General features: G+C 52.2%; 3 protein-coding genes across 5 annotated transcripts; 1 reads left to right on the top strand and 2 right to left on the bottom strand.

Moving 5' to 3' along the window:
* Positions 1-13: 13 nt before the first annotated feature.
* On the bottom strand, positions 14-3,148 carry LOC113211604 (enolase). 2 transcript variants are annotated; one of them, XM_026430022.2, is made up of 9 exons: positions 2,995-3,148; positions 1,909-2,008; positions 1,660-1,836; positions 1,436-1,590; positions 1,234-1,358; positions 918-1,155; positions 649-835; positions 340-573; positions 14-267 (listed from the first exon to the last, which is right to left on the bottom strand). In XM_026430022.2, exons 2-9 carry the CDS (start codon positions 1,969-1,971, stop codon positions 145-147), a joined length of 1,302 nt encoding a protein of 433 aa, XP_026285807.1. In that variant the 5' UTR covers positions 1,972-2,008; positions 2,995-3,148; the 3' UTR covers positions 14-144. The 2 variants fall into 2 exon arrangements, with proteins under 2 accessions (XP_026285807.1, XP_026285806.1); XM_026430021.2 differs by lacking the exon at positions 2,995-3,148 and adding an exon at positions 2,150-2,170.
* Positions 3,149-3,231: 83 nt separating this feature from the next.
* Positions 3,232-4,161, top strand: LOC113211609 (UPF0547 protein C16orf87 homolog). Its single transcript, XM_026430030.2, has one exon. It carries the CDS (start codon positions 3,476-3,478, stop codon positions 3,956-3,958), a length of 483 nt encoding a protein of 160 aa, XP_026285815.1. The 5' UTR covers positions 3,232-3,475; the 3' UTR covers positions 3,959-4,161.
* On the bottom strand, positions 4,145-11,442 carry LOC113211603 (echinoderm microtubule-associated protein-like CG42247). 2 transcript variants are annotated; one of them, XM_026430020.2, is made up of 12 exons: positions 11,245-11,442; positions 9,977-10,228; positions 8,917-9,033; positions 8,430-8,676; positions 7,628-8,088; positions 7,444-7,539; positions 7,204-7,341; positions 6,994-7,125; positions 6,188-6,920; positions 5,990-6,085; positions 5,796-5,910; positions 4,145-5,703 (listed from the first exon to the last, which is right to left on the bottom strand). In XM_026430020.2, exons 1-12 carry the CDS (start codon positions 11,293-11,295, stop codon positions 5,550-5,552), a joined length of 2,592 nt encoding a protein of 863 aa, XP_026285805.1. In that variant the 5' UTR covers positions 11,296-11,442; the 3' UTR covers positions 4,145-5,549. The 2 variants fall into 2 exon arrangements, with proteins under 2 accessions (XP_026285805.1, XP_026285804.1); XM_026430019.2 differs by lacking the exon at positions 11,245-11,442 and adding an exon at positions 11,006-11,223.
* Positions 11,443-12,494: the final 1,052 nt, after the last annotated feature.

The raw sequence follows: 12,494 nt of genomic DNA, 5'->3' as shown, positions 1-12,494 counted from the left end.
AATTCATCGCTACTGTTGCTTACTAGAAAATGAAGCTTCAATAACTGATGTACAACAGAATGTTTCATGAGTAATAGACCTAGATTTATCATTGAAGGCCAAGGAAACCTCCCAAAATAAAAAAGGTACATTAGTTAAACTTATTTAGACAGGTTTGCGGAAGTTCTTGCCAGCATACTTGGCACCAGCACCAAGTTCCTCCTCAATACGCAGGATTTGATTGTACTTGGCCAGACGCTCAGAGCGGCAAGGTGCACCAGTCTTGATCTGAAATAAGCGGCAGCATTACAATTTGTACTGAACAAATATTGAATGGCAATCCAAAATTACTAAGCTTACCTGTCCTGTGCTAAGACCTACAACCAGGTCAGCAATGAAGGTGTCTTCAGTTTCTCCAGAGCGATGAGAAACCATGGTTCCCCAGCCATTCTTCTTGGCAAGAAGATGAGCCTGAATTGATTCAGTGACTGAACCAATCTGGTTCACCTTCAGGAGCAAGCAGTTGCAGGCCTTCTTATCAACGGCCATTTGAATACGCTTGGGGTTGGTCACAGTCAAGTCATCACCAACAATCTGCAATGTAAAGATACAAAATCAAATTCTGATCCTAGGAAAATAACACAGAATGTGTACTAATTCTATACTTGCCTGGATGTTGGTCTTGCCAGTGATGGTGGTCCAGGCATCCCAGTGATCCTGGTCAAAGGGGTCTTCAATGGAAACCATAGGGAATTCCTTAATGAATTCCATGTAGAGGTCCGTCAGTTTCTCTCCAGACAGCCACTGGCTTTTGTCGGAGTTGGGGTTCTTGAAGTCCAGATCATACTGACCATCCCTTCCAATGAGACAAATGAGAGAGGATAAAGTTTCCATAACAACACTGACTGAAAATATAGGAAATGGTCTGTTTGACTTACTTGTAAAATTCAGATGCAGCCACATCCATACCAATCTCAACCTTGCCAGTGTAACCAGCCTTGGCAATTGCATCAATGATAAGTGTCAGTCCCTCCTTGTTATTCAGAATGTTGGGAGCAAAGCCACCCTCATCACCAACAGCTGTTGAGTCAAGGCCAAACTTGGCCTTAATGATGTTCTTCAAATGGTGGTAGACTTCTGAGCCCATCTTCATGGCCTCCTTGAATGAAGAAGCACCTAAAATATAAAAATAATTAATTAGAAACAATTAATTAGAAATATTTTAAAACTAAAGCGGGAAAACTGGGCAATTACCAGTAGGAAGGATCATAAATTCCTGCATGGCTAGTTTGTTGCCAGCATGAGAACCTCCGTTGATCACATTGAAGGCAGGGGTAGGGAGGATAATGTTGGTGTTGCCAGCCAGATCAGCAATGTGTCTGGAAGTGTAAAAAGTAGTAACTGTGAGGTAATGCTACAAATAAACCTAACATAATTTCTAGAAAAAGGTACTTACTTGTACAGAGGAATTCCCTTCTTGGCAGCACCAGCCTTGCAAACTGCAAGAGACACACCAAGAATAGCATTGGCACCCAGCTTAGCCTTGTTCTCAGTTCCATCAAGCTTGAGCATCAGCTCATCAATTTCCTTCTGCTGAGTGACTTCAAGACCCTAATTAAATCAAGAATCGTAAGTACATGACAGTAGCTAATGATAACTTCACAAACTCATGCAACTTACAGACTTGATGAGCTCAGGGGCAATAATGTTGTTGACATTATCAATGGCCTTCTGAACACTCTTGCCATGGTACTGTGATTTGTCATTATCACGAAGTTCCAAAGCCTCATGAACACCAGTGGAAGCACCAGAGGGTACAGCGGCACGGAAGAGACCCAACTCAGTTACTAGGTCAACCTGTCAGAAATATGGTGAAAAATTTAATGTTGCATCATGCAAACAATACAATATTGCAGACCAAGAACTTACCTCAACAGTGGGGTTGCCACGTGAGTCGAAGATGTTGCGGGCCTTGACGGACTTGACAGGCATTTTGAAGGTATTGCTGTACTGACGGACTAGGTTGATACTGCAAACCAAAGAAAATGTCCTATTATTTTGTGAAGTTGCATCACTCAAAGAAGAGGTAAAGCTTTGTAGATAGATTCTCCTGACAAAGGTGTAGTAGCGGCTCAACCCAAGCATTAAGGAAGTTAACGATAGTACTAACCAGGCCTTCCGAACGGCTGAGCGGAGTACACACATGACCGTGGCCCTGGCTGAGGCATTTCAAGGTCAAGGCACACAAACAAGCTATGTCAAAATTCTTGGCAGCACTTTGAGACTGCTAACTATGGCTTTCGGATATATTGCAATGTTTTTGAAATAATGTTACAAAACTTGCAAAAATAAAAATTTCATGAATGTGAAAAGCCAAACAATAAAAGCATTCAAATTTACAGCGCTAATAAAATTCATACAAAAAATATCGACATTAATTCAAATGGAAGCATACTGAAGAGTGACAAGGTTGGACACTTGCTGCTTAGCAATTCTAATGCAACCCTACAAAAGATGAAGTGACATTCCTAGGTGTGTCACTTCTTGGTTCAAAATATTAGCATGTTTGTTGTGAATATAGAAGAATTAAAATGTTCTTAAAACTGAACTTGGGAATCAAATAGGTACAAGTCAGACTAAAAGGTTGTGACCCTATAACTGAGGAAGGTTACACCCCTAAAGGTGATATTGATTAGGGTGTGGGAGAATAAATCGCCCCTTTAGGACTTGAAACGGCGACTCTATGAACGGGATGTGCTGACTCGTACAGAATGCAAGACAAACAAGAGTGAGCGTTTTCTGGAAATGACAATTTACTGTAAAGTGTCAAGCTAAGGGGAACATGGGACACATTGGCAGAAGAAAAGTCTGGCACTGTCCTGCGCGTGACAGCCAAGTGAAACACCCCACTAAAACCACAAATCGAGGTGATCCTGAGTTTTGATAGCTCATCCTAATAGACGAATTCATCAAGTTTCATTCACCATTCACAGAAACACGAGAAAATCAACTCACCTTGTTTCAAATGCCTTGGAGACTAGCAAGGGATACCTCAGCGTGCTGACCGGGTTGACCTTCACTGCGAAGAGACCCAACTGCGAGGCCGTCAATCGATCCACGAATTTAAAAGGGAGTCGCGAGGTGGTGGAAGCGACGCTAGGTACTGTGTGTGCGTGACTGTATGCTTTGTCTGGTCACTTGAGGTCAGAACAAAAGCCGAAACTGAAGCAGGAGAACGGAGAACGCGTCCTGTGTCGGTGTGTCGTCTGTGATTATTGTTTATTTGATGAGTCTGGTTTGAAATGTTTACGGTTTTGCCCAGCACATGATATTTCGCCGTTCATCCGAAATGTGTGTATGAAACAAGTTTCAGTTTGATCTCGGAGGATAGCATTTTCATGCGTAATACTCTTCACAGAGACTTTAAACTAAGTTAAAGTTCAAGGAAAGTCTAACCCTTGTACGACCCGCAGTCATCAAGTTAAAATCGTTAATTATGCCTCCCAAAAATAAAATGACCACCAAGGTGTGTCCTGACTGCGACACACCTTGTGCAGTTGCTTGCAAAACATGTAGCTGTGGTTATTCATTTTACCACTCAAAGCGTAGTGATGGACCGTCATCTACTGCCACTTCAGCTGATCAACCAGAACAGGATGGCGTACGACAAAGAAGAACGCAGAGAATTAAAGAGAAACCCAACTATTATGATGCTACTGAATTTATGAAAGAGAAACGCAAACGTCGACGGAGGAATGATGACCAGTATGAACTGCGTAGAGGAAAAGAGCCAGCAAATCCTACTGGTGCATTGCAAAGACGTAAGAAGCGAAAGGGAGTAAAAGGTACCCAAAAGGAAGAGGAGGAAGAAGAGGAAGTTCTTCCCATTGGCATCTCACCAGCAAAGACTGCGCAGTGTGAAGTTATACTTGCTGATTTAAATAGGAGAATACAATCAACAGCTGTTAGAATACGATAAAAATATGAAATCTATAGAATTTTTATAATTTTATATCTACCCTAGTTTTAATGACAACTATTTTAAAATAGCTTTGAAATGTGTATTGTTTTATGTGTGTTTTCAAATTTCTTGGGAAATTTTTGTGTAAGCTAGTTACTGTAATAAAAAGTAGGTTTAATAAATTATTTGTTTAAAACAAGCAAGTATTCTTTACATATAAAGCTTTTTATTTCTTATCCAATTCAGAATTCATAGAAAATAAACAATTGTCAATGGACAAATGACCTATATGACTGAAGTCGGCCATTCTTACTTCTTCAGCAATCTACATCATCTACCTTGAGCATATCGCCTGTATAAAATATCTTAATTACGTATGGTAATGAAAGTGCAAATAGCTAGAAAAGTAAGGTAATTTTATTACATGACAGTTCCAAAAACAAATACATGACCAGCAATCATTAACCAAAACGTTTGCTGTTGTAAAAAGGGTTGCTGAAATATTTTGGAAGTTCACCATTTAGTAATATTTATTTTCTCAATGTATTCAATTTACTCAATGTGAATGTGTTTTGTGTTACATTGTCCAATTCATGCCACTTTGAAAGGAACTGAATGGAAGATTTTTACTATGTCATTTGTGCAAACAAGCTTCCAAAAACTTAATTGATGAGTGGTTAAGAGGAATATAATAATGTTCAGTTTTCTGAAGAAGACTCTTCCAAGTTAAATTAATTTTTAGAACATCTACCACTTTTAAAAACAAAATGTGTTTCAATAATTATTGCTCTATAACAAGAAATTAGCTCAAGAGAAACTTTAGAGGGATTGAAAGGGACACATCATTATTTATCAGTGGAAATTGAAAACACTAATAATAAGAATTGACAAATTGACTGTTTACAGCCCAAATGGTGCATTTGCATCACTTTCAAAGCATAGGAGATTACTTCCCTTGTGCTGTTTTCCTTGCAAAGTGTTATTACTTTTGGCATAGAATATTGGAAGCAAACATTCTTGCTGTAGTTAAATTTTAAACATAACTTTTAGTGAGTAAGTTTGCATCATTATCTTCTTACAATCATACATTTTGAGGTCATGCTATTTGAAACGGTGGCACAATTTATGTATGAATAATAAGTTCATAATAATTAAGACAGCTAGCACCACTATACGGGAAAACAGAAGGGAGAAATTAGTATGGTTCAAACTCAAAAACCTATCTCCTTAAAACTCTGCAATCAGAGACATTCCAACAAATACTTCACTAGTCATTGCTCTTACAATTTTACCAGTTTTCAAATTTTCGGTAACTCGTAGATTAGTAATAACTAGATCATTGTCACTCTTTCCTCATTCGTCCTCTGGTACCGAATTCAGTCCAGCACATTCCCCAATGTCCGCCTTCCCCATCGACCATTTGTTTTCCGACGGCAGCAGACCCCTCGGTATCCACATCGCCAGTCGGGGAAGGCCCTCGCAACTTTGCGACTCAGCTGACAACAATCTGAACCCTTTCCCACCCACGCGACCGCTGCCGGGCCGGGGGCGGAAGCGCAACGAAACAAGAAGAACGTCAGTGCGACTTGACGCTGGCAGTGAGGTTTTTTTAGTCGTCCACGACGTCCCACAGCATGAGGGTGGCGTCGGTGCCGCCCACCGTGGCGACGAGGCGGTCGTTGTAGAGGAAGCGGCCGCAGGCCACCTGCAGGCTGTACACCTTCTCCTCGTTGTACTCCGCCTTGGCGCTCAGGCATGGGTACCTGAGGTAGAATCAGAGATCGGTCAAATTTGTTCATTCATGGTCCTTAATTAATTGCGCCCTTTTTTTAGGGGGTGGGTGTACGTGACTTGCCTGAAGAGGCGGAGGTAGCCGTCCGAGTCGCCGCTGATGAGCAGGTCGTGCGCCGCCGAGCGGTTGGCCGAGACGATGAGGGAGGTCATGGGGTAGTACCTGTTGTTCCAAATGCCTGCAGAAAGAAAAAGCGTGGGGTAAAATCGATGTGATGACTGCCGGAGCCTATGTAGCCAGAGCAGCAAATGCCCTACCCGCCACGGTGTAGCCCACACAGCACGTCTGCGTGTACCACTTGACGTCCTTCATGGCCACGGGACTCTTCTCGGCCGACAGAGCCTTCACGTCCCCTGCAACGAGAAAGTCGGATAAAATATTGGATTGCGCACTAGTGGGCACCGAGCGGACGAGGAAAAGGAGAAGGAAGGAAAAGGGGGTGGAGGGGCACTTACAGAAGGTGAGGTCGTACTCCTCGGTGGCCGTCTGCAAGAAGCCGCCGTCCGTGCTCCAGTCGAGCTGTGTGAGCGGCTGCGAGCCGCGGATCTTGTGCGCGCGCTTGTACGAGTAGCCGTCGCGCGACACGCGGAACAGGTACACGGAGCCGTTCTGCGAGCCGACGGCGATCACGTCCCCGGCCGGGTTGTAGGCGAGGCACGACAGCGGCGAGCCGCACACGCGCACCGAGGCCACGGTGGCGCTGGTCTCCGCGTTGAGCACGATCAGGTGGCCCTCCGTGGAGCCGACGGCCAGCGCCATGCCGAACGGGTGGAAGCTGAGCGACACCACCTCGTAGGGCACCTGCGTGCACCAGACGAGCTTGTGCTTCCGCCAGAGGGCCACGTGCTTGTCGTGGCCGCCCGTCGCGAACATCTCCTCGTCCGGGTGCACGGCCAGCCCCCACAGCTGGCGGCAGTGGCCAAACACCACCTGGTTGAAGCGGCGCTGCAGCGACCCCTCGAGGATGTTGTTGCGCGTCGTGCCCACGTAGATGTTGCCGTCGTTGCGGCCCGGCCGCTGCGGGTACAGCGACCGCACCCCGCCCGCCGACTCAGCCAGCTTGGTCTCAGTGATCTTCTTGTAGTTCTGCAGCGAGTCCCACGCGATGATGCGCCGGTCCTTCTCGCCGCCGGACAGCAGCGTGCCCTCCGAGAGCATGACGAGCGAGCTCACGCCCTTGTTGTGGGCCTGGCGGACAGGGCAGGGCAGGATGTTTAGCCTCTGTTGGATCTCTATAACCACTGCTCTCTTGACGGCTCACCTCAAACTCGAGGCGCACAAAGTAGGCGCCGTCGGCGTCCACCGAGTACACCGTGATGAAGCCGTCCGCGTCGGCCGTGACCACGTCGCCGTCCTGCTCGAACTGCAGCGCCGTGACGTGCGTCCGGGAGGGCTGTGGACACAATATGGCCACAGGGTGGCAAAAGGTGCTGGCAGGTGCTAGGCTAGGGTTTCGCCGAACTCTACTCACCGGCTTGATGATGTCGGTGCGCTCGAAGAAGCCGTCCTTCCTGCGCGTCCAGAAGGTGAGGTGGCCCTTGCCGTGCGTGATGAGCAGGTTGTCGTCCAGCGGGTGGAAGGCTGCGCCGGACACATCGTCGTGCAGGGTCTGCTCGGAACCAAGCAACGCAAATTATACATCGTCCGCACCGCAATGTTGACGGGGACGGGGACCGGCAGTTTTTTTTAAATCTCTCTCGACCGTACTCACCGCCACTTTACCGAGCAGGTGGCCCCACTGCCACTGCCACACGGAGAGGATGCGCTCGCGACCGGCGTCCACGGCCAAGACGTAGCTGCCGCCGTTCTGCGAGGAGTAAAGCGGACAATCAGAAGGTGTCCCTCCCTCCCTCCCTCCCTCCGCCACCGAGTGGTGCACCCCCCGCAAGCCTCACCAGCTGCGAGAAGGCGACGGCGGACACGCCCGCGTCGAGCTCGCCCATGCCGAACACGTAGAGCGTGAGTAGCGTCTCGGTGCTCCAGATGCGGATGTGCGCCTGCGTCTTGCGGCTGCGGCCCGCGCGCTGCCCGGAGGCCACCATCTCGCGCGACGGGTGCAGGTCCATGCACATGATGTCCTCGGTGTGGCCGACGTAGTGGCGCTGTGCGTCCTCGTCCCGGTCGTACAGCACGGCCACCGCGGCCACGTAGTACATGATCTCGCCCGTGGGCAGCACCCAGAGGTTGCGTCGCGCGTCCACGCCGCGGTAGCCGAACACCCAGTTGAGCTGCAGCCGCTTGTCCGGCGGCGAGTTGTCGAGCGGCGCGTGGTGCAGCGGCGGGTAGAAGGTCCTCCGCAGCCCGCGGATCGTCACGCGCACCGGCTCCTCCTTCATCAGGTCCAGCACGGCGTAGTCTGCGACGAGAAAGTGCGCAGCAGCCTTGAGTTCAACTCTTTTTTAAAAGCAGGACTTCAGCGAAGCGGGTGGAACGCCTGGCGTTTCGTAGTCATACTGTACCGCATGGCACGCGTGCGTGCGGGTTGCCTACCCCCGGACCGTAAGGCGTTTCGGGTTGCAGGCGGCTGTTTAGAGACCTCGTGGACTTTCGCAGGGTTCCGAATATCATGGGGTATGAAAACCATAAAGGACGGAGATTGGAGTCCATGAAGACCCCATCATATTTTTACCCCTCGCAAGTCCACGTTGTTTCTAAAACAGCACCAAAGCCGCCCGCACCGCACAGTATGTGACCTACCTCTGATGGGCTCCGGGTCGGCGTACAGGACACGCGGCCGGCTCTTGGAGCGCGCGCGCCGCCGGGTGTTGGCGGGGCGGTCGTCCCGGTCGTCCATGATGGGGTGCGCGTGCGTGGAGGCGGCGCGCGACCGGGAGCGGCGCACCGGGGACGACGGGCCGGACACGGCCTGCCGCATGGACTCGGTCATCAGGTAGAACGTGTCCACGTCGGCGAACTCGTTGCGCAGCTGCGAGAAGCTCCGCACCTGCGGCAAACACGGGAGGTTAGGGACCCAGCCTTTAGTCAACGGGCGGTAACTGGGCACGGGCCAGAGAAGATCTTTACAGGAGCTACAAGTAGGGATTTTAATTTTGGAAAAAACTATTTTCCCCAGATTTTTTTAAGATGTTATTTTTTTTATCTAAAAGTTTGATTTGTTTCATTTTTTCCTGGAAAAATTTCATATTTTTTAAATTTAAAAACTCGAGACTTCCGAATCCTTTACCTCCTGCCCGTGCACGGTCTGCATTTTCTTGGCGTTGTTCATCTTGAGCACCTGGCCGAGGTCCTCGACCACCTCCTCGAACGGCTGCGACGTCCTCAGGTTGAGCAGCACTCGGCACTGCAAACAGTCGTGGTGGCTGTAGCTCGCGGTGGACATGGCGCGCCAAGAGCGTCTCAAACACGGCGGGGTGCGCGCACACACAGAGCACTCCAAGAACACGGCAAGGACGGTGCGGGGGTGCGGGGGTGGGGCGGAGGTCGCAGCGGGGGTCGCGGTCAGAGTTCAATCACGCGAGCTACGGGTAAGAGGGCGGCACGCTAAAGAGTGAAAAACACACACAGCCAACACTGGGGACGCACTCACACACTCTCAGCAGCAGACCTTGGCGCCGGCGCCTCGCTGGGCCGTGGCGGAGGGTGGCGGCGCGTGGCGGGGCGAGCGAGCGCCGTGCGCGACCCTGGGGGTGTGGCGTGGCGAACCAACATAGAAAACGTTTAACTCATGGTCACTCCGTGTCGCTCCGCCCGGCTGCAGCAGCCAGTCCGGCGCACCTGCTGGACAAGGGGTTTGTGGCGACCCTGAGGGGTTGCCCACCTCTGCGGCGGTTCAGGGGCAACGCCAAGGCGGTGGGGCGGGGCGGGGCTGCTGGGGCGGTGTGAATAAAAATAAGAAGTTATAGATTGAATGATTGGGCGATTGATGAAGATGGAAGTTGGTCAATCTTTGGTCCACTGATTGGCCACCGACAATATGACAGAAAAACAAAGACTTATTGCGCCAATATGTCATTTTGCCTAAGCTAAGGCTCTTTCTTGAGGCAATGGCACTTAAATGGCATTTAAATGAGGCACTACTCCCTATCGTGCAAGGTCATATTGCCTTGTTCCAAGAAGGAAAAGAGGTAAGGGGGGGGGGCGGTTCCGTCCGCTAGACTGTCTTGGAGACTGTCTAAAAAGAACTTGGTCCACATAAAAGTGTGGAGGTAAAATTGTACTTTAGACTGTTTCTTTTTCTAGAACTGACACGAAACACTAGAACTAGAACCTGTGTGTTTGCTCACCTGGATGTTGTGGTTGTCGCCGTGGATGATCCTGATGACTCTCCCTGAGGAGGGTTTGGCCCCCGCGGGGCCGCCGAGCGGCTCCGCCTCCAGCACGCTGGACTTCCTGGACAGCGAGGCGTGCGGCCGCCCCCAGCCGCCGCCCCCGCCGCCCGCGGCCGCCGCTGACCCGATCCCCGCCCCCGGTCCGGAGGCTCCACCCGCTCCGCCCGACGCGTACCAGACGCCGTTCTTCTTCCCGTAGCTGGCGGTCTGCAACAACACAGAGACGGAGGCCGTGGCGGCAGTGAGGTCGAGACCCTGGCAGACTCGAGTACTGCTCGAGGACATAGCCTGCACGGCGACCCCACCACGTGGACACCTTGCGGAGAACGGCAAAAGAAACTATCCTCATCTACTCATGGGATGCGCGATGCGCTATGATTTAAACATGTCCCCACGGTGTCCATGGTGTTCGCAAGGGACCTGCAAGGGGTGCCTCCTGGGCGCCGGCCATAGGCAGACGCGTCGCCGGGGGCGTCGCGGCCACCGCCGCAGCCACCAGAAGTAGTCAGCGCAGGCCATGATGGTGCCCCGTCACACGCCGTCCCCGCTGCGCCCGGACCACAAAAACCAGGCCCCCATGTTCGACCTCGGCCCGCTGCGGAGCTCCGCTAGCGGCGTGGTGTGTGCCACACTGTGTGGGGCGGCGTGGCGGCCAGGGCGAGAGACGGGGGAGAGAGGCGGGCCCGACCGCCGCAAGACAGCCGTCCTGTAATTATCCGTCCGAACGGATGGCGAGATAATGATGGCCTCCTCAACCTTCGCCCTGAACTCTAACATATCCTCACGGCCATAGGCCCCCCGCCCCCGCCGCGCCAAACGCACGTGGCGACGAGAAGGCCATCGGGGGGTCTCAAGGGAAGATATCGGCTTAGGGGAAACACACACGCACGCAAACATACACACACTTTAAGCTGTAGCAGACGAAAGAGTAACGCGATCTACCGCGAAGTGTGGAGTTTAGCTATGAAAAATATGCACAGAAACCTTGGGACGGCTGAAGCGCTCGGCGTGAGGAATCCTGGTGAGGTCCTCCGACTCGACGGGCGTGTTGACGAAACAGGAGGACATACTGACGACGCCGCGCCGTCACCCCGTCGTCACCGCGCCGCGTTACACCACGTCACGAGTCACGGCTCGCACATGTCACACCGTCACATGCAGCGGGGAGGGGGAGGCGGGGGCGCGCGGGGGGGAGCGCGAGGCATGCAGGGCGGGCCTTGTACCTGGACGTAACTCTTGGACGGCAGGGCGACGAGGGAGAAGGCAGATCTCATGGCACCACGGGCCCTCGCCTGACCATAGCGACGGCGGGCATGGGTATCGGACCGGCCTGTGGCTGCCTGTGGCGCGCCTGGACTCGCGAGGGGCAGCTGCGGGCGAGGGCGAGCGGGGCCGACTGGCGACTGACCACTCGGGTCCTCCGGGCCCCGGCCACCCCCGGGCCAGCGAGCGGCGGGAAACCCACGCGCGTGGGGCGGCGGGGGCGGGGGTAGCTGGGGCGGCCGCGGCCCTCGACCCGTGTCCGGCCGGGCGGCCTGAGGGGCGGCCCGCCCTCCCCTGCTGCAGATCACATCGTATCGCCGCCCCCACCTCCGTCCGCGGGGCTCCGCCGCCCGCCACCCCCGAGGCCGCAAGGTCAACTGCCCCCTCCCGGCCGCATAGAGAGTTCCTCCCCCCCCTCCTTCTTTCTCTGTCTTTCTCACCCTCTCTCCCGAGATCCAGCAAGCCCGACTCCGAGCCGCTTACCACCCCCACACACACCTCCCGCAAGCGCCTTGCGTCGGGAAGTGGAAAGGCTCGTTGTGGTATTGCGCTGTAAACGATGGGAATCTAGCCTTGAGACTAAAGAGCCAGGACGGGCAGGAGTCGGGTGGGGCAGGCGGGCGGACGGGCGGGCGGACGCCAAGGTGTGGCCACGTACGCGACGCCATACGCTGCGACGCTCCCCGGCATTCAAGTCTCGCGGTAGAGTCAATTACACTGTTTGTGAAAAAAAGCGATCGCAGTGCGTAGTAGAAACAAGTTTGTTCTGAAGCGGCGAAAAATTACAATAGCCGATTTGCAATACGAACCATGTTGTTATCGCAGCTTACGAAACTGTTTTGTAAATACAACCGAAACTTTTTGCTACGTTCCGAACAAATTTATTCGCAAGATTTATTTCTTTCACAGCTTGAAAAGCTTCTGACTAACTTTCGGGCTCGCAGCTGGTTATGTGCCAAGCTGGACCGCCGCTCCGGCGCTACCCGCTCCTTCTCGAAAAGAGATCCCCGGGGGTAGCAAGTAGCACGGGTAGCGGTGGCGGAGCGTGCACAGTGCTTGCACCGCTTGCACCACCCCTCCCCCTCCTCGAGAAGGAGCTGGCCGAGCAGCAGCACTCAACTGGAAACGACTCCACTCGAGTGAAAAACGCACAACAGCATAAATGTGTCCTAATTGAAGAATTGGTGGAGGATCGGAGCAGGGGGGGGGG

Source organism: Frankliniella occidentalis, unplaced genomic scaffold, assembly GCF_000697945.3.
Source record: "Frankliniella occidentalis isolate FOCC.00 unplaced genomic scaffold, Focc_3.1 Scaffold123, whole genome shotgun sequence".
In the NCBI taxonomy this organism is placed as follows: domain Eukaryota; kingdom Metazoa; phylum Arthropoda; class Insecta; order Thysanoptera; family Thripidae; genus Frankliniella; species Frankliniella occidentalis.
Note: the sequence above shows the minus strand (reverse complement) of the source record. Positions and strands in the feature narration are given on the sequence as shown.